At 45.7% G+C, this 20809-nt stretch overlaps 1 protein-coding gene and 2 long non-coding RNA genes across 4 annotated transcripts; 1 reads left to right on the forward strand and 2 right to left on the reverse strand.

Moving 5' to 3' along the window:
- Positions 1-978: 978 nt before the first annotated feature.
- On the reverse strand, positions 979-2454 carry LOC123603935. Its single transcript, XR_006715116.1, has 2 exons — positions 2288-2454; positions 979-1152 (listed from the first exon to the last, which is right to left on the reverse strand). It is a non-coding gene; the product is annotated as an uncharacterized LOC123603935 (long non-coding RNA).
- A 113-nt stretch (positions 2455-2567) lies between these two features.
- TXNDC15 (thioredoxin domain containing 15) lies at positions 2568-16876 on the forward strand. The gene is made up of 5 exons (XM_045489351.1): positions 2568-2823; positions 8339-8832; positions 10633-10796; positions 13624-13754; positions 16329-16876. The coding sequence occupies exons 1-5, from the start codon at positions 2583-2585 to the stop codon at positions 16523-16525; spliced, it is 1227 nt and encodes a 408-aa protein (XP_045345307.1). The 5' UTR covers positions 2568-2582; the 3' UTR covers positions 16526-16876.
- On the reverse strand, positions 16719-20738 carry LOC123603931. Of its 2 annotated transcripts, XR_006715114.1 has the most exons (4): positions 20623-20738; positions 20389-20495; positions 19716-19828; positions 16719-16925 (listed from the first exon to the last, which is right to left on the reverse strand). It is a non-coding gene; the product is annotated as an uncharacterized LOC123603931 (long non-coding RNA). The 2 variants fall into 2 exon arrangements; XR_006715115.1 differs by lacking the exon at positions 19716-19828.
- Positions 20739-20809: the final 71 nt, after the last annotated feature.

Below are 20809 nucleotides of genomic sequence, written 5' to 3' on the forward strand. Positions count from 1 at the left end.
CAGGGGGGCCTGGGTGGCTCATTTGGTTGAGTGTCCAACGCTTGGTTTCAGTTCAGGTCATGATCTCACAGTTTGTGGTTTCAAGCCCCAAGCTAGGCTCTGTGCTGACAGCGCAGGGTCTGCTTGGGATTTTTTCTCTCCCTCTCTCTCTGCCTCTCCCCCACTCTCTCTCTCAAAATCAATAAATAAACTTAAAAAAAAAAATAAAGTCAACACTTGTTTGTTCATGGGGGGGCGGAGAGAGAGAGAGAGAGAGATGTGCTTTTATGACTCATCAGATTAAAAAAAAATTAGGCAAACCTATCAGGAGGGACAAACTAAACACCAGGCATGCAGGTGTGTAGTTATGCATTAACAACTTCAGTTATTATCAAATTATCATTCATATGAATGAACAATCCCAGGCCGAATGGTGTTCCTTTCAGCCAGAGGAAGAGGATGATGTCACCTCGTCTCTCCTCAGAAATGGAAGTAAAATCGAGCTTTCAAGACCAATGTGAACGCAATTTTCTTGCTGACAATAAGTGCAAGTGCCACCTGGTGGTGAGACAGCCAAATGTGCCTTCTATCCTGTTGACAGTATTTACTGTGTTGTCATTAGAGTGTACATAAAGTATTTAATGGAAGACAACAGTTCATCTGCAAGTGTACCTGTCCAAACAAACAGCCAAAGCACAAACACAGGAAGGGAGAGGACATAATAAAAAGGGAGTAGTAAACACAGGACATCCACTTTGGGGCGTCAAGACAAATCAAATCACTCTCCTTTTTATTATTAATCCTCTGTCCTGTTGACTTTTATGCACCTTCAAATTAGGTATGAAGGCTAGGGGAGAGGATAATCTAAAGAAGGAAAGGTTTGGGGTGCCTGGCTGGCTCAGTTGGTAGAGCACGTGACTCTTGGATCTCTGGGTGGTGTGTTTAAGCCCCATATTGGGCCTAGAGCTTACTTAAAAAACAAACACAAACAAACAAACAAAACTCCCGGAACGGTTTGCTATTACATACAAGGCAAAGGAGGTAGTTTAGCCAAATGATGACTATAGTGATCAGCTTTAGAACTGCTGGCTCTTTCCTCCATGTTGTCCATTGTCTCAGATCCTCCTGGACCCACAGGCACTTGAGAACTTACTACAGCAAAACCCTGGTGGCCTATTTAGAAAGTAAGAATAATCATTCGGTCAGATTGATGATGCATCTTTCTAGTTTAACAATCTTTGAAGGGAACAAGGGGACGATAGTTATTACACTAGAACTGTATGATCCAAATAATAATGGCTACCAGTCTGATGTGGTTACTGTGCACCAGGCACTATGCTCATCACTTTACATCTCATTTAATCTACATAACCCTATATGATTTCATCCTGTTTTACAGATGAAGAAACTGAATTTTTTTTCCTCCAAATATTTTTTTATTTTGAGAGAGAGAGAGAGAGAGAAATGAGAATGAGCAGGGGAGGGGCAGAGAGGGAGACAGAATCCCAAGCAGGCTCTGCACTGTCAGCACAGAGCCCACTGTAGGGTTTGAAGTCACCAACGGAGAGATCATGACCTGAGCCAAAGTCGGATACTCAACCAAATGAGCCCAGGAGGAAGCTAAACTTTAAGAAAAGTAAGGTAACTTGCTGATGACCCACACAGTGTTACAGATGTTGGAGTTGGGATTCACCATAAGGCTTAAAAAGCCTAGGTTTCTCCCAGCGTTGCCTCATCTACCACTGGTTTCCCGTTAAGATCTTTGAAATCTATTTCTGTTTTCAACCTCTTAACATAAGTTTCAAAGCTGCACTCTACACTAATGCAGCACTGCTGTCCGCTCAAAGCTTGCTTTATTGATTTTAGGAGGCTCTAGCTCCTAATTGCTGACAAGGAGAGCCATTCTTTCCATCTCCTCTGGGTATTGTCTCTTAGCTCCCCTGCTCCTCCTGCCCCTGCCTAGCTCTGGAATGCGGAACCCTGTTCCTTTATTGCACACTTCCCGTCGCCAACAAGGCCTTCTTCCTTCTGGACCTCTCTGGCTGTAGGCTAGAGGTGGCCCAATGTCTTCTAGGATCCAGTCTTGGGGGTAGATTAGGGAGGGGGAAGATTGCCCTGCAGGTGGGTTAGTTAAAACCAACCCCGAAACAAAATCTTCCCGCTGCCCCAGAGTTCGCAGGACGTATGGTTAGGGTTACCAGATGTAGCAAATAAAATTACAGGACCCAGTAACATTTGAGAATAGGAAGTAAAAAACTATTCGTTGTTTCTGTTAAATTCAGATTTAACTGGGCATCCTGTATTTTACCTGGCAACTGTAGGTAGGGTAGCAGGGGTAAAGCAGGAGATTCGGGGCATTGAAAGGACGAGGCTTCTGGGCCTTTTTAGGGAATGAAGAGCCACTCGGGCGTATTGTGTGCTGCTGGCGGCCAGATCGGCTCGCGCGCGTACCGAGAGGGCCGCAGCCTTCTTTTGGAACCCCGTCTAAGACTTGGGGATCAGGAAAGTTCGAAGAGACCCGACGTGTCCGGCTCTTGAACAGCCGCAGGTCCCACCGCACAGGCCCCGAACCACAAGCCACAGGCAGGCCGCCCCACCTCAAGATGGCGCCCGCGACGACTGCCAGCTGCCAAGATGGCGGCACGGAATCGCGCTCGCGCTCGCGCTCCCGACTCCCCTCCCCCGGCCTCTTGGGAGTTGGGAGCGCAACGCGCGTAGCCGTGCGCGGGTTGCCCTGCGTCCTGGGTGGTGGTCTCGCCAGCCGCCCGCCCCGCGCCATGCGTCTCTTCGGCTGGTGGCAGCTCCTGCTTTGGGTGCTGGGGCCTCCTGCCTGCGGCCTGGAGGGTGAGTGCGTGCTGGGGCCGTGGCCGGGGGCGGCAGGCGGCTGCGGGTGAAGTGACCGGGCGCGGTGGAGGTCTGTCGGGGTGACGCTCTTTCACCTGCGCGGGGGCCCGCGGCGCGCCCCTCGGCCCTTCCTGGGGTGGCCGACGCGCCCACTCCCGCATCGTCGCGACCTTTTACGCCGGTGGTCTGTTCTCCGGGTCAGGGGTGGCGAGGACCCCGTTCCGGCTCCCGCAGCAGCAGGCGTCAGTCAGCCAGGAGTGACCGTGTATTAGCGCTTACTGAGCCTTAGCTTTTATTATGAATGATAAAAATCATAACGAATAGCCGCCATTTATGGTGCCCTTCCTAGCAGGCGGAACAGTGCCTTGTCTCAGGTAGTCCTCTCAGCTACCCTAGGAGATAGGCGCCAAGAGTATCTCCGTGTTACAAGTGGAGACGCCTGAGTTGGAGGTTCGGGTAATGGCAGAGGTTGTCTGTTTACCTGCAGAGCCCACCCTTTCCTTTGCATCCTGATGGATCGCTATTTTGTTTGTTTGTTTTTTAATTAAAAACATTTTTTTAATGTTTATTTATTTTGAGGGGGGGGGCAAGCAGAGGAGAGGGAGAGAGAATCCCAAGCAGGCTTTGTGCTGTCATTGAGGAGCCCTACCTGGGGCTAGATCTCTCAAACCGCAAAATCATGACCTGAGCTGAGGTCCAGAGTGGTGCGCTTAACCCTTCGAGCCATCCAGGTGTCTCTGGGTCACTCTTCTAAGAAGGCCGCTCTTGCTCAAGTGGCTGTATGAAGGACAGATGAGAAAAATACAGGGGACTCCCAGGGTAACCCACTGCTTGCGGTGGCATGCTCTCAGGGCATTCTCAGGTTGGGAGGCAGCCACCTCGGAGGCATGGCTGGGGCCAGGAGTGGGGTCTTAACCTTCAGGGCTGCCTCACACCACTCCTCAGTTCTAATAAAGTCCAGACCCTTTGACCTTGCCTGTAATTCGCTAGAGGAGTAGGCAGGTCTTTCCTTTCCCCTGGGGTGGGGGTGTCCTGGAAGGAGGCAGGGTAGCTGGGTATCAGGGAGAAGAGTGAATAGTAACACAAATGTTATTAATGAAAGCCCTGGTTATGTGCCAGGTGCTGTGCTTAGTGCTTCATGAGTATCATCTTACTGAATTTTCAAATGCTTATGAAGCAATTGTTGCTGTGGTCCCCATTTTACAGATCAGGAAACTGAGACTCGGCATCAGTAAGTCTTTTGCCAAGGTCTTCAACATCCGGAAGTTGAACTATGTTTCAAGCCCATGTCTGCCTACCTCATGATCAGACCTCTGTACTACACCTCCCTGTCCCTGCACTTAACCACCAGCTTCAGAGAGGGGACAGCATGTGTTGGATAACTTTTGTTTGTTTCTCAGATCATTCTCTAGTTTTCTCTACCCTGTGCTGTGCCTGAGTGGCTGTCCTGTATGGCATAATAACTGGCTCTCTTGCCTCCTGCCCCTCTGTGGGTTGGAATGAGGGGAGAGTGAGGTCAGGATATTGATTCTCTCAGCTCCCTCCCCCAGGGATTATCACGGCTTGGCTCTGTCCGTCCATGGAAAGTCATAGCTTCTAGAAGGCTAAGCTCACTGTTTCAAGGTTCTGTGACTGTTTCTGTTTCTGAACTCTTAGAGTCTGTGGATGGTAACTTGCTCCCTCTCTGCTTTACTGGCCTTGGAGTTCCTTACCATTGCTCTTCGTTTCTTCACAGCCAGCCCATACGTTGGTGGTGACTTTACTGATTTCAGATTGCCCAAGTTGAGTGTGCTCTCTGCACAGGGGACTTAGTGTTAAAGTCAGTGGGAGCCCACTTGGCAGTCTGGGTCATGTGCATGCAGACCTGAAGAAACACTAGCCTTAAGGTGGGCCATTGGTCATCATGGCCAGGCCATGAATGGGGTGAGGACAGAGGGACTTTTCACCAGCTGTGTCCTTTTTAGGGGGCTGAAAATCCAAGGCTTTTTTGTCTTAGTGGACACCACCGGCAGATTAGCACCTAGAGGTAGCAGTGCTATCCAGGTGTCAAAGCACAGGAATGAACTCCTGGCTTCAGCACCCCATGCCTGTCTTCACTAAGCAGTCAACTAGCAGATTTTTCCTGAGCACCCATCCTATGTCATATACTCTGCTGGGCATTTGAGGTACAGTGGTGAGCCAAATGGAGAAACAGGACTGCTCTCTTGTATGATGGGGAAAGCAGGCATTAAATGACTACAAAGAAGTAAATTTCAAGAGTGGAAAATGCTAAATCCTTCAGGGAGAATCCCATGGCATTATTGGGTGGATTGGATGCAATGGTAGACACCTCTGGTCTGGGTCTGGGAGGATGAAGTTCACCTTAAAGTGGTGAAGTAAGTGGTAAGATCTGAAAGATGAGGGTTGCTTGGGTGGCTCAGTCAGTTAAGTGTCCTCTTAATTTCAGCTCAGGTCATAATCTCGCAGTTTTGTGGGTTCAAGGCCTACCTCAGGCTCTGGGAGCCTGCTTGGGATTCCCCTTCTCTCTCTGCCCCTCCCTCACTTGTGCTCTGTCTCTCTCAAAATAAACAATAAATTTAAAAACAGAAAGAAAACCCTCGAAGATGAGTCAGATTAGCCAGAAGGAGAGTAGAGGGCTTTCCTGGCAGGGAAACAGCCCTTGGGACAAGTAGGTGGAGGAGATCATGAGTGTGCAGGGAACAGAATGTCTGGTGATGCCTGTTGAGAGTGGGGACAGTGGCCACTTCACGTGGTGCCTGGGTATCACTGCTATGGACTGTAGACTCATTCACAGGCAAGGGGAAGCCACTGAAAGGGTTTTAGTGACATGATCAGACTTGCCTTTAGCTCTCAGTTCCTCTTGTGTTGCTGTGAGGAGCAGGGTCTGGAGAGGGAAGAGAGGGTCAACCATGGAGCCCAATTGGGTATTACAGCAATTGTCCAGGTAACAAATGGCGGTGGCCTGGACTGAGGGGCGTGAGTGGGGATGGGAGAACTCTAGAATGTAGTTAGCAGAGGAATTCATAGAACTTAGTTATAGTGCCTTTCCATCTCTTTGAATCGTAAACCTCAGTCATCATCATCACTACAGGCCTTGAACCCACAAAACTGCGGGTGATGATCATTTATGGAGTGCTTACCACATGCATGGTACTACATACATCTTTTCTCATTTAATCTGCACAGGAGCCCTGTGAATTTCTGTATTGTGGTATTTTCTCCATTTTTAGATGAGCGCAATATTTCCTATTGAAAGAATGGGTTGCTGGCCCTCGAACCCCTGGCTGTTTTTGGTCCTTTCCCATGTGGCTCCCTGCCTCAGAAACCATCGTGGAAAACCTGTGGCTGGTTCAGAGTCTTCTGAACAAAATTGGAAGGGTATGAAGGATCTGACCTAGGTTATGGCTCCCTGGCAGCACTGGCGTGGTGCCCCTACCCTTATTCTCCAAACATCTTCTTTCTGCCAGTAAGGTAGTAATTTTCACCTTTGCATCCCTCAAACTGTAATTGCCTTGTTGAGGTTAAGAAGCAGTCTCTTTTAATTCTCTTTCCCTCTCTCTCTGTACCCCCCCCATAAATAAATAAACTTAAAAGAAGCAGTCTCTTTTATTTATTTTTAATGTTTATTTATTTTTGAGAGAGAGAACAAGCAGGGAAGGGGCATAGAGAGAAGATAGAGGATTGGAAGCAGGCTCTGTGCTGACACCAGAAAGCCCAATGTGGAGCTGGAACTCAAGAACCCTGAGATCATGACCTCAGCTAAAGTCAGATGCTCAACTGACTGAGCCACCCAGGTGCCCCTGTACCCCTCTATTTTTGTGTACCCTCCCCAGTTCTCCATGAATTGTGAGGTTTTCCAGTCTAGCTGGTGGGAACAGGTGCTTTTCTAAACTCTGTGTGATCCTAATCCTTTTGAGTGTTTTTTTCCCCCAGCTTTGGGAGCTTACTCACATGCAGATGTTGACTGGTGTCCTTGAGGGGGTGCGGGGAGGGTCTCTCTCCAGGTCTTGAATCCTGTCTCTGCAGCTTGCCCATCTCCACTTACTCTGTCCCACAAACTCTTTCTTGGTCTCTCTGAACCCTCAGTACTTTATCCTCAACTTGAGGAGTCTCCTGGACTGCCTGCTTTCCCCTCCTGAGCCATGGCAGGAACTCCCTCGGGCGGGAGGTAAGCTGGAGCATTTGTAGGGCTGTCCTCACTGATTTCTCTTCCTGTTTCTCAGTGATCCCTGTCCTTCGTTGCCTGCTAACTAGTCTCCTGAAACTGTTTAACATTTTTGGCCTTTTTTGGGAAACTGTTTCACATTTTTCAATATGGAGGGTAAATCTGGTCCCTTTTACCCCATCTTATCCAGAAACAGAATTCTCAGAGAATGTTTTTAAACTGGTGAATGAATCTGTAAATCTCTATGGGGATATTCTTGGAGAACTTTTACAAATGTGCATACTTGAGGAAGCTCCCAGACCCCTTCCCAACTTTGAAGCCAGTTGGTTAGTCACACTTTGGGGACATGCAGTTGGCATGGCAGAGCCCATTACCTGGCTGGTGGTTTCCCAGCCACATGATGAGTTTGTCTGAGTGTGGCTGGGCTCATTTGTTTCCCCTGGTCGGTGCCTGGCATAGAGTCTGGCAGCTCTTGTTGAGTTCATGGGAGCTGGAAGGTGGGAGTCATTGTTACAGAAGTGAGTGGAGATTGCTCAATGGATGTATAAGACTGCCCTAGACTTCCCTTACCTGAGCATTTTACCCACTCTCTGTCTAATGGCTCCAAAGTGAGAGGAAAGTCCTCCTTCCCCCTGCTGCTGTCCCTGCACTGAGGAGCCCACCTCCTGGCACTCCTACAGGCAGTAGCCCAAGGGCAGCAGGCTTTGGCTGGAGAGTCCACCCCAGGTAGTGTTCTCAGGCCTTGTGGCACAGCAACCCTGGAGGTATCATGTAGGGGAGGGGAGGGTAAGGCCCAATCTGGAGGAGCAGCCAGGACATTTAACTCCTTGACCTGGCTCTGCTACTTACTAGCTTGTGTGCATTTGGCCATTACACTACCTCTCTGTGCCTCAGCTTGGTCCACCTATTTGGTGGGGATGGTGACCCTTGTGCTGCCGGTCTCACAGAGCTTTTATAATGTGCGCAAAGATGCTTTGCCGTAGTGGAATTTTCTATAAAGGCATCATTATTTTGTCAGATAGTCTCATCAAACAAATGAAATTGTTAGTGTTTGTGTTGTATTTTCCTAATTGGATGTCTGCCCTGGAGTGTTTTTGCTTATAATCCATAAAGCAGGTTTCAGGTTTTGCATGAAGCTGTGTATTTATTTGTCCACTTTATATTTGGCATTGATTAGTACCTCCTGGTGACCTTCATGATCTGGAGACTAGGGGTGGTCCTCTGATAGTTTCATGGACAGGTTACCGTTTTTCCCTATAGGAGAGAGTTTCTTATTTCAGGAGAACTGCAAATCTTTGGGGTTCATGTGCTCTGAAGTGACATGACTGTGAACATGCTGGCACGTTTTAGTTGCAGAGGAACACAGTCACTTGCCGTCAGAGGAACAGTCTGCGCCAGCTCTGCAGGCAGGGGCCCTGTCGGTGGCTGAGGAGCAGCCCTCCCGCGGCCAGGCGGGCCAGGACAGATCAGCCGGAGACGCGAGCGCAGTGCTGGGGCTGGACACGGGTGGTGACCACGTGGTGATGCTGTCCGTGATCCCCGGGGAGGCTGAGGCTGAGGCCAGGCTGGGCCGTGAGCTGAGCAGCGGCACCTGCGGGGCCGGAGGGGAGGAGGACTCACGCTGCAGTCTCCGAGAGCATCTGTTCTCTCTGGATGGCGCCGGGGCGAGCTTCCCTGACCGAGAAGAGGAGTATTACCCGGAGCCCGAAGTGGCTGACGCGGATCCAGCCCCGCCCGAGGACTCCAATAACACCGAGAGTCTGAAATCCCCCAAGGTGAACTGTGAGGAGAGAAATGTGACTGGATTGGAGAACTCCACTCTGAAAATTTTAAATATGTCACAGGTAAGAAAGAATGGTTTAGCACTTTTCATCTTTTCAGTATGTGGGTTTTATGACTTAATATTCTCAACCTTCAAATGGAGGGTCACAGTCTTTATCCTTTTGTAAGCAGGGCTGCATCAGTGAAAATTGACTTGCGTCTCTGATGTTTGTAGGGACAGGAAGAGATATGACTAGTGTTGATTATGCTTTTTAGGTGGCTTAAGCCTAGTCACCTTGGGGTGCCCTCACCACCAAGCCTCATGATGAAAATCCCAGTGCACAGATAGGCACTTGGCATCAGAATCCTAGCAGTTTTCTTCTTCCCTGAGGTCTTTGTTAGAGGCAACTTAAAAATACCTGAACTACTGAAATTGTGATTTAGCATTGTTTAGACCGGTGATACTCCTGGGAAACATGTTCTAGTAATGAAAAGTTTCTTTCCTCCAAAGAATATGACTCCAGTATTTACTCCAGAGTGAGAGATGAGACCATCGTCCCCATCCCAGCCACGCATTTCCAGCCTGTTGCATAAAGGATGATTCCAAAGAGAACACTGGGATAACCACTGACTGTTTCTGTAAGATTGTTAAGCCAGATAGCAGGATGAGTTCAGTCTGCTTATGTAAGAGAAGAAATCCTAGCTCTGCAAGGTGTGGCTGCTTATTTTCGATGAGGATGTGTGGTACGTTGAGCATCCGTAGCCCCTCCCAAGTGCAGGGGTCAGCCCTGGCCTCACTGCCTCCCCTGAGTGCTCTGTGGGACTGATTCTTGGCACACACATGGCCAGGAGAGTGCACTTTAGCAGTCTGAGTGACGGTGGTAGCGGGGATGGTGCACCCTTAAATTGAACTAGCCTCTGGCCAAATACATTCATCTGACTGCTTAGTACAGACTTTGATCTGCTGAGATGATGGTGGAGATGACAGTGCTTTAATCGTGCCATTAGATTGTGTGTGAGGCACAGGTCAGAGGCTGGGACAGTAGCCTGTGTCCTGTGACTACTTAGTATTTGAATTGTTGAATTATGAAAAATACTAATATTGCTCTCTAGTAGTATCAAGAAAGCTTACAGGAAAGTTTATAATTTGTCGTTTCATAATACTTTTCTACTGTTTCATGGATTCATATGGTTCAAAACCCAAAAGGTTCTTTTAAATTTTTTTTCTTTTTTTTATTATTTAAAAACATTTTTTTTAATGTTTATTTTTGACAGCGTGCGAGAGAGAGAGAGAGAGAGACAGACAGACAGACAGACAGCGTGATTGGGGGAGGGGCAGAGAGAGAGGGAGACAGAATTCGAAGCAGGCTCCAGGCTCTGAGCTGTCAGCACAGAGCCCGACACGGGGCTTGAACTCATGGACTGCGAGATCATGACCTGAGCTAAAGTCAGACACTCAACCAACTGAGCCACCCAGGTGCCCCTTTAAAATTTTTTTTGTTTAACATTTAATTCATTTTTGAGAGAGAGAGAGAGAGAGAGAGAGAAACAGCGTGAATGGGGGAGAGGCAGAGAGAGAGAGGGAGACAGAATCTGAAGCAGGCTTCAGGCTCTCAGCTGTCAGCACAGAGCCCCTTGTGATGCTCGAACTCACAGACCACAAGATCATGACCTGAGCTGAAGTCGGACACTTAACTGACTGAGCCACCCAGGTGCCCCTAAAATCCAAAAGGTTCTTAAGGGGATGCCCTACATCTCCCTTGGGTTGGTGTCCCTCCTCCTCGCCTTGGAAGCAGTGGTGTTTACAGTTTCTCGGACATCTGTCCGGAAAAAGGTACGTGCACATTTACTGCTGACTTTGACACTTGTTCCTTTTACCACAGGACCTCATGGATTTTCTAAACCCAAACGGTAGTGACTGCACCCTAGTCCTGTTTTACACCCCGTGGTGCCGATTTTCTGCTAGTTTGGCCCCTCATTTTAATTCTCTGCCCCGGGCATTTCCAGCTCTTCATTTTTTGGCACTGGATGCATCTCAGCACAGCAGGTATGTTCCCTCAATAGAGTTTACATGTCATCTTTCCAGATGAGGGTTGTGGTTATTTGGAGGTCATCATCAGTTCAGTTAGAGGCAGAGCAGGTAGGTGTGGGGTAGTGGGAGGGATAGAGAGGGTGAGTGGTAAGGATTGTCAGACTTCTCGGGGAGCTGATGCCTCCCTCTCTGGAGGCCCCTTAAGAGGAGGGATTGTTCTCTGCATGGTGGAATTTAAAGGTGGCTCCGTCTGATGGCAGTGGAGGGGCCAGAGGATTATTTAGGGTTTTGGCCAGACTGAATTAGCAAAATTAGTGTCATAAGTGTGACCTTCCTGAGACTCAATCCCAGTTTAGGTTTCCACTCCTAATAGCCCAACTCAGCATCCAATTCTGTGTCGGCTAAGGATTTATTTCTTAACTTGTTATTTTTTTCTTTCCTTTCTTTCCCTCCCCCATTCTTCTTTCCTTTCTCTCTTTTTTTTAAATGTTTATTCATTAAAAAAATTTTTTTTCTTATTTAAAAAAATTTTTTTAAATTTACATCTAAGTGAGTTGGCATATAGTGCAACAATGATTTCAGGAGTAGATTCCTTTAATTCCCCTTACCCATTTAGCCTATCCCCTCTCCCACAACCCCTCTAGCACCCCCTCTGTTTGTTCTCTATATTTAAGAGTCTTATGTTTTGTCCCCCTCCCTGTTTTTATATTATTTTTGCTTCCCTTCCCTTGTGTTCATCTGTTCTGTGTCTTAAAGTCCTCATATGAGTGAAGTCATATGATATTTGTTCTTTCCTCTTGTTTACACTTATTCGTGCATGCATGTTTCTTAGTGGACAGTCAATAAATTAATATAAAGAATTAATTTAGCCCTTTAAAATGAAATATACTTTTGTTATATATTGTTCCGTGGGCTTTGTCTTTTTTAGATGTTCAGTGAGGTAAGTTATAAAGAACTACTTTGTTACGATGTTATGTGTTTCCCCCAAGTGCTGTGACTGTGCATGGATTGTCAAGTGTGCCCCACCTCCTCGAAATCATATGCCCTTTAGCAGATCACAGGAGATTGTGTGTGAGTCAGTTTGGAAAGTCTGGAACATGGTCAAGATGGTAAAAATGAAGTTGAGTAAAACTTTTTTGAGTAAAAATTAAAAAAAAAAAAATTTTTTTTTTAATGTTTATTTTTGAGAGAGAGAGAGAGACAGAGTGCGAGCAGGTGCGGGACAGAGAGAGAGGGAGACAGAATCTTAAGCAGGCTCCAGGCTCCGAGCTGTCAGAGCCCGACACAGGGCTTAAACTCAGGAACGGTGAGATCATGACCTTTGCTGAAGTCAGATGCCTAACCGAGTGAGCCACCCATGCGCCCCTTGAATGAAAATTTTGAGTAAAAATTTGTGCTCTACTCAGCTTCAGTGAGGGTGATGTAACTGCCAATGTTTTGCACAAATTGTTTAGGAAGAAAGAAATTTCAGTGAGTTAGTGATCTCACAAGGGCTTCAGGGAAATATGAACATGGCCTGGCCCAAGGGGACAGACTGATGGGAAGGACAGTCTAGGTTAGTGTCAGACTTTGGGCCTTCCCCTGTCCACAAGCTGGCAGGGCTGGCTCCCATCAGCAGTTTAGTGCTCCGGGTTTCGGTCTCACCCACCTACTCCCCATTCCCTGCCAGCTTTTATCATCTGCTTTGTTCCTTCGTCTTCTTGCATCCTTCTCAGCGCCTGCAACAGCGCCTTAATCATGGAGAGTAGGGCATACTTGTTATATGGCCTGGGACGTGTGTCTGCCTCATATGTTAATATTTAAGTTACAACAGGTTTACAAAAGAAGAAATCCTGATTACCCAATGCTGTCATTTTACAAACAGGGGAAACTGAGGCTTCGAGGTTACACAGTCTGCCCAAAGTTCACACAGCTGGTTCAGTGGCGGAACGGAGGCTTCAACCTGAGCGTTTTGACTCCAGAGCGTATACCACTACTCTGTATTATGTAAAGGTGAAATGGTACCACTCAGATCGTATTACATCCTGCCCCAATTGGGAACTTCCTGGTGTGTCTGCTAGATCATAGATTCCCTTGTGCAGACTTACCAAACTAATTGCTTACTATAAGTTGACTTTTGTATGAGGGATAGAGCTGGGCATTCTGGAGAGTTTGAAATTTCTTCCGTTAAGTAAATTGACACAGTGTGCTTTGTCCATGAATTAGGATTTTCTAGTCTGATCTCTTTTGGCAGTTAGCAATTTAAATAGTGGAATAACTAGAAGCATCTGGCTGGCTCCTAGTAAGAGCATGTGAGCATGCGACCCTTGATCTTGGGGTTGTGAGTTGGAGCCCAATGTTGGATGTAGAGTTTACTAGAAAAAAAAATACTGGAGGGGCAGCTGGGTGGTTCAGTTGGTTGAGTGTCTGACTCTTGATTTTACCTCAGGTCAGGATCTCATGGTTCGTGGGACCAAGCCCTGCATCTGGCTCTGTGCTGACACTGTGGAGCCTGCTTGGGATTCTGTCTCTCCCACTCCCTCTGCCCCTCCTTTGCTCTCTCACTCTCTCATTCTCTCTCTCAAAATAAATCAATAAACTTAAAAAAAAAGTGGAATAACTGTGTTGAGGGTAGTTCCTTATTATAATAGAAAGCAACTCAGCAGAACAGGAATGCCCCCAACCTCAACCCATAAGGAAAAAGGTCAGAAATAGCTGAAGCATATAGTTTGAATATCAGAAACCTTTATAGGTCACAGGAAGCTGATCCGTTGTCATTCATTGCTCTCCATTCTGATAAGGTAATTGTGTGAGAAAATCTGCTGTTAATTCAGGTTTTCTGACTGACTTCTTTCTCTCATAGCCTTTCTACCAGGTTTGGCACCGTAGCTGTTCCTAACATCTTGTTATTTCAAGGAGCTAAACCAATGGCTAGATTTAATCATACAGACCGAACATTGGAAACACTGAAAATCTTCATTTTTAACCAGACAGGTATGTAGAAATAATATGCTGTAGAAGGGATTTTATTTTAAACCTTCTTTTCTAATGAACTGTTGTGGTTCTGCTAACAGTCTCTCAATCAGGGGCATCCAGGTGGCTCAGTTGATTAAGCATCTGACTCTTGGTTTTGGCTCAGGTCATGATCTCACAATTCATGGGATCAAGTCCCTCGGCAACAGTACAGAGCCTGCTTGGGATTCTCTCTCTGCCCTCCCCTTCCTTCACCACTGCCCCTCCCCCCCCCCCCCCCCCATCTCCCCTCTTACATTCTCTCTCAAAATAAATAAATTAAAAAAAAAAGTCTCGAGGCACCTGGGCAGCTCAGTCAGTTAAGCATCTGACTTCAGCTCAGGTCATCATCTTGTGGTCTGTGGTTTCGAGCCCTGCATCGGGCTCTGTGCTGACAGCTCAGAGCCTGGAGCCTGCTTCTGATTCTGTGTCTCCCGCTCTGTGTTCCTACCCTCCTTGCACTCCCTCTGTCTCTCTCTCTCTCAAACATAAATAAACATTAAAAAAAAAATAAAGGGGCGCCTGGGTGGCGCAGTCGGTTAAGCGTCTGACTTCAGCCAGGTCACGATCTCGCGGTCCGGGAGTTCGAGCCCCGCGTCAGGCTCTGGGCTGATGGCTCGGAGCCTGGAGCCTGTTTCCGATTCTGTGTCTCCCTCTCTCTCTGCCCCTCCCCCGTTCATGCTCTGTCTCTCTCTGTCCCAAAAATAAATAAACGTTGAAAAAAAAAATTAAAAAAAAAAAATAATAAATAAAAAAAAAATCTCAATCATTGTGGCAAGCTTAACATGAATAGGTAATTTTAATGAGTACTGATACCTTTTAAAAAACAGCTTTATTGATTTAGAATTCACATACCATACAACTATAGATAACTTTTTACATACATTTTTCACTTAAGTATAATATTTACACAAAAATGTGCATCAATCATTGGTGTTGTGAGTGATGAGTTTTCACAAAATGAATACCTTGGGTAACTGGGACTCAGATTTACAGAGGACATTACCAGCACCCGCCCCTCCCCAGCACTGCTGCTCCTGCCCACAAGGATAACCACCATCATGACTCCTGACGCCATGGACTAGTGTTACCTGTTTCTGAACTTTATATTAATGGAGACATACAGTATGGATTCTTTTTTTTTTTTGTTTTTAATGTTTATTTTTGGGAGTGAGTGAGCATGAATGGGGGAGGGGCAGAGAGAGAGGGAGACCGAGGATCTGAATCAGGCTCTGTGCACAGTCAGTGCAGAGCCTGATGTAGGGCTTGAACTCATGAACTGTGAGATCATGACCTGAGCTGAAGTTGGACGCTTAGCCGACTTAGCCACCCAGGTGTCCAGTATGGATTCTTTTGTGTCTGGATTATTTCAGTCACCATTATGTTTGTGGGATTCATTGGCATCACTGCAGGTGGTTGTATTTTCTTCCTTTGTGTTGCCATGTGGTGTTCCATTTATTCATCTATTTGCAGATGCTATTTTAATTCCTTAATATTTGCCAAAACATATGACCTTATTTTTTATTCTGTATAAGTCTGAACACTATATAATAAGAAATTTTCTTCTTTGGAAACATTTGCTTCTTAGAAGCTTTAATGCCTTAATTAGGAGCATCCCACTTCTTCCTGAAGTAAATTCATTGGAAATAAAAATAAGTTATATCATGCCTTCCATATATATTAAGTTGCATCTAATTATATCTATACTAAAGAACCAAGAGCTCAGTTACCTCATAGGAGTAAGAGGCTTGTTATCAGATAGTTAGCTATTCAGGTCTTACAGTACCAGAGCCCTGATTATCAATCAGATTGATAGGGAGAGAGGGAGCCATTTTGCTCAATGCTCTAAGAAAACCTAGAACACAAGTGAAATTGAGAGGTCACAGCATCTTTGGTAATCACTGATCTCAGTGGTGGGTAGTTCTAACAATTTTTTCAGTAAATTATTTAAAAGGTTTTTGAATTTGGGGCCCCTGGGTGGCTCAGTCAATTAAGCATCCAACTTCGGCTCAGGTCATGATCTCACGGCTTGTGGGCTCGAGCCCCGCATTGGGCTCTGTGCTGACTGCTCAGAGCCTGGAGCCTGCTTCAGATTCTGTGTCTCCTTCTCTCTGCCCCTCCCCCACTTGTGCTCTGTCTCTTTCAAAAATTAAAAAAAAGAAAATTAAAAAAAAAAAAACTTTTTGGATTTAGCATTCCTGAACCTGTGAAAACATTCTGTAGGTCCCTGAGAGTAGCTTTACCAGTTACTTGTTGAATTTTGGTCTCAAAAAAGAAAATACAGCTCTTACAATGCACTAAGACCCTTCTGAGGAGTTCACAGTAATTCGAGTGTTTAGGCTTTGAACTGCTGAATGGGTTCCTGTTTCTTTGATGTGGTGGGAGAAAGGCAAGGTACAAATTATACCAACAGGCAAATGAAACCCATCCCAGATATACTGGTGGTAGTGTTTATTTTAAGACTGCATATCTTTTTGCATGCCATGCAAAATACTTCAGAAAGATCTATAGCAGTGTGCTTTCTATCTGATTTGAAACAGCTGATTTCTCTTTCAGGTATAGAAGCCAAGAAAAATGTGGTGGTAACTCAAGCTGACCAAATAGGCCCTCTTCCCAGCACTTTGATAAAAAGTGTGGACTGGCTGCTTGTATTTTCCTTATTCTTTTTAATTAGTTTTATTATGTATGCTACCATTCGAACTGAGAGCATCCGGTGGCTCATTCCAGGACAAGAGCAGGAGCATGCGGAGTAGCGATGGACTAAAAGAAGTCGGATGAGGAATTTCAGAAATTAATGCTGCACTTTCATACATTTTCTCCAGTGAAGTGTCCTCTTACAACTTCAGGCAGATTAAAAGAATCATGCATTTGTTGAACTGTTAAATGTGTTAAAAATTATAAATTGTTTTAATTAATACTGCAATAAGCAAATGCAAAAATACTCGGTAGAGTTCACTGTTGTTGTTTTTAATAATCCAATATTTTAAGAGAGTAGTCCAATTTGAAATGCAAAGCTGTGTTCAGGTGGTATGGTGAGTAGAATGACAGTACACGTTACAGTTTTAGAAAACTCTTGATTCCTTAAATAAATGTCTAAGAAGGTTTTTCTTTTCATTTGCAATTTTGCTCTCAGTCTGTAATCAGGAAAGTGTTCTGTTAGGAAGAATAAGTAGAATGGGTAAGTGTGACCTTCTGAGTAACTGTTGGGAAAATGGAAGAGTCAACTGCTTTGGTGTTTGTGATCTCTCATTTCACCGAAAGAATATGAAGTGCTTTAAGCTGTTTCTGGATAAGGCGGATGTTAGGAGAAAGTAAATGTTGTTACCTAACTAAAGCTTATTTATTGTCAGTTCTAGGCTAAAGCATAACTCAAATTTTAGTCACAGTTCCCTAACCGGCATGCATTAACTGAACCTTAATATGTTCTTAGCACTGTGCTAGTTTTAGTGAGAGCCATAAGAAATATCTAACACTGTTCTTGCCCACAAGTTGATTCTATTCTAGTGTAGATCACATGTAGAAAAGAGAGAACATACAATTTATTCCAACGTTTTGGAAAGCTCCTTCTAAAAGATCCCTTAAATTCAGACATGACATCTAACTACAAAATGATAATTAACTTTTATACTGTTTACAGTGTTACAGAGTATTTCATTTTCTAATGCACCCTACATTCTATGGAAGTGGAACCGTAGTTGAGTCACCTTTCAGAATGTTACAATGGACAGGAGTTTATGTATAACTTTATATTGTGGACAGCTGTGGCTGGAGTGGTCACTCACAGGAGAGGACACTGGTTCAGAACAGTACCATTATGATTTTCATTTTACAAATAAACACACTGAGGCATAGAAAGAGATTGAGTAACTTGCCCAGGTTACACACATAGTAAGTTGTTGAAGCTGAGATTTGAACCTTTACATGTATGTGTATGTATACTTAAGAATTTAAGAAGAACTTCTAGTGATTCCATCTTTTTTTTTTTTAATTTTTTTTTTCAACGTTTATTTATTTTTGGGACAGAGAGAGACAGAGCATGAACGGGGGAGGGGCAGAGAGAGAGGGAGACACAGAATCGGAAACAGGCTCCAGGCTCTGGGCCATCAGCCCAGAGTCTGACGCGGGGCTCGAACTCACGGACCGCGAGATCGTGACATGGCTGAAGTCGGACGCCTAACCGACTGCGCCACCCAGGCGCCCCTGATTCCATCTTTTATAACAACTAACACTCGAGTATTACTATATGTGTTCCAGGTACTATTTTAAGTGCTTTACATACTCTGTTTTGTTTACTGGTATAGGAGCTCTAGGAGACTGACACTAGTATTACAATTCCTTATTTTACATAAGGGTAATAAATGAGGCCTCAAGTAACTTCTCTTGGTCAGGCAGCTTCCAGTGGTGGGACCCAGCTTCAAACGTAAGCATGCTGACTGGAGGAGCCTCTGGTGGGCTGGAACCTTGCCCTGCCTCTATGCCGTGGCCTGAGGGACCATCATAATACATTTCCCTCTCGTTTTTCCCCTTTGCTTCCCATAGTTATAATTACAGTATAGCCATCACTTAGCACTTTGGTCTTTTTATTTTGTTTTGCTTAACAAATATTTCACTGTTGCAAGTAGTTTTCCTAACCATGATTACTTAATAGGTCTTTGAGTAGATTCAGCATTACTTAACTTTTTTTTTTTAATGGTTGTGTATTGTCTCACTTCCTTAGGGGCACACTGCCAGATTGGAGATTATCAAAGATACAGGTATTTTCATACCTTTGAAATGTAAGGGGGCCCTACTCTAGTCTGGAGTTTGAGGAAAGGCTCTTAGGATGACTAAAAGATCCATGGCTTTGCTTCTAGTACTTAGCTCAGACAATCTTTCTGGGTTTGCCTTGAAGGGAAATTGGAGCAGGGCTGTTCCCTAGACAGGAGGTTCAAGCGTAGAGAGATCAGTTGGGAGGCAATGGTACTGAAGGAAAGGGAAGCAGAAGGCAGGAAGGAAGGTCCAAGAGTTACTAAACCACCCTAGCCAAACATAGTATCTGTCTAGCAGAACACAGTGCACTGGTACCCATGCCAGGGATGGGGAGGGCCGTGATTCAACTACATGGAAGACAGCAAAGATCATGCTAGTCACCAGGTACAGAAGTCCAAACACTTCTGCCTACTATGTAGTATCGGTTGCCAAGGAAAACACAACACAAGCACTGCATGAACAGCATTTTTACTCACAGAAGAGACACAGCCAAGATCAGCTCCAGTAGTGTGCCTTGGTCCTCCACAGCAGCCAAAGGCCTGAGTGCCACTCTAGTGCCTAAGCACAAGTCACCCCTACCCATGGAGTGTGAAATACTGAAACGGGGTGGGGGAACATGCCCCAGGGATATTTGACTTAGTGCTTAATCTGAACAAAGGATTACATACCGAGTCTGGTACAGGGAAGGATATTCCCACATAAGGTGATAAGCCCAGAACAGGCTACATAGGCTCTTTAGGAATATTGGTAAGCAAGTATTCTAGGCCCAAGGCCCATTCTTATTTAGTTGAGTAGGGCTTAAAGGACTGTGAGGAGGAGACTGCCTTTCCCAAGAGTGTCCACTATACAGGAAGTGCTCAATTTTTGCTAAAGAACTTAAATCCTACTAATTGGAGACCTACACAAGAAGGCAGAGTATTCACAGCCACTACTGGTAGACATCACTTCCTCTGGGTCCTACTGGCATTACTACTGCTGCTTTTCATAACTAGACCTGAGATGCCACAGTTTCCTACAGTGGATTTAGGGAAGGAAAATGATGAGGACTCTCTTGTTACCTCACACCTACCAGTTTCATTTTGCAGTTCTCACTTTAATAAGCAAATTTGTAGAATACAAACTTGTATTGTATTCCCCCAATTAGGTACTGGAAATAAAATGCAACTTTCAATTCCATCCCCAGTCTCTGCCCACCTGAGACATCAGGCAAAGGAATCCTGGGTGTCTTAGATGAATGTCTTGAGACCAGTGGTATTGGATCAGGGTCTGGAGATTCCTCCCTTGAGTTTTTGTCAAGTGGGCAAAAGCTAAAAAGGTGGGTTGTGGAAGAAGTCTTAATTTTAGCATATTTTAAGGCAAAAAGTCTTTTCCCCCCAACTCCATATTGGGAATTATAACTGCTAGCGACTGCTAAGTTGAACTGATTGGACTCTCATACATTGCTAAATCCTATGCAAAACTGATTAATTTGCTTAAACTGGTAAAAAAAGGTACAAGTGAATATACTAAAAACCAGTGAATTGTACGCTTTTAAAAGGTGAATTTTATGATACGTGCTATTACATTAAAAAGAAAAAAAAGGCAACTGGGGCGACTGGGTGGCTCAGTTGGGTAAGCGTCTGACTCTTGATTTAAGCTCAGGTCATCATCTCAGTTTGTGAATTTGAGCCCCGCATCAGGCTCCGCCAGTGCGGACCCTGCTTGGGATTCGCTGTCTCTCCCTCTCTCTGCCCCGCCCCCGTGTGCTGTCTCAAAATAAACAAACTTAAAAAGGCCATGAAAAAGGAATAAGAAAATATTAGCAAATACCTATGTAACAGAATACCCCCCCCCCAAATAATAATTAGTAAATCTATCTACTACATACCTGGAGTGCCTACTATGAGCTACTTTTTAGAGAGCACTAAGAGCCAGGTTTCCAGATTGTCGTATCTGGGCCAGCAGAGAGGAGCCAGCGTGCCAAGGCCTCAGCAGCTAGGGAAAAAGACACAGCGGGGTTTACGTTCGCAGCCTCGGCTCCCTACCTTACAAGCCCCGTTCGGAACCACTATGGTTCCTGGCCCTCCGCGAGCAGCAAGTGGAGCGTTGCCCGAGCACCCACCCGCAGCTCATCGCCTCCTGTCCCCGCCCGCGACGTCCTGCCGCCGGCGCTGGCTCTTCGCCTCACCGCCCAGGAGGGAGCTCGGCACAGGCTGTCCGTGAGTGTGCGGCCAGCGGGGCGGACGCCGAAGAGCCGATTCGGAGGTCACACCTGAGCGCCCAACGCAACGCAACGCGGCGCGCAAGCT

The sequence above is a fragment of the Leopardus geoffroyi genome, chromosome A1, assembly GCF_018350155.1.
Source record: "Leopardus geoffroyi isolate Oge1 chromosome A1, O.geoffroyi_Oge1_pat1.0, whole genome shotgun sequence".
NCBI lineage: Eukaryota > Metazoa > Chordata > Mammalia > Carnivora > Felidae > Leopardus > Leopardus geoffroyi.

Coding starts and splice junctions, on each gene's coding strand:
- TXNDC15 (XM_045489351.1), top strand. CDS start 2,583: ATGGCGCCCGCGACGACTGCCAGCTGCCAAGATGGCGGCACGGAATCG. Junction 2,824..8,338: donor TCCTGCCTGCGGCCTGGAGG/GTGAGTGCGTGC, acceptor GGCACGTTTTAG/TTGCAGAGGAACACAGTCAC. Junction 8,833..10,632: donor AAATTTTAAATATGTCACAG/GTAAGAAAGAAT, acceptor CTTTTACCACAG/GACCTCATGGATTTTCTAAA.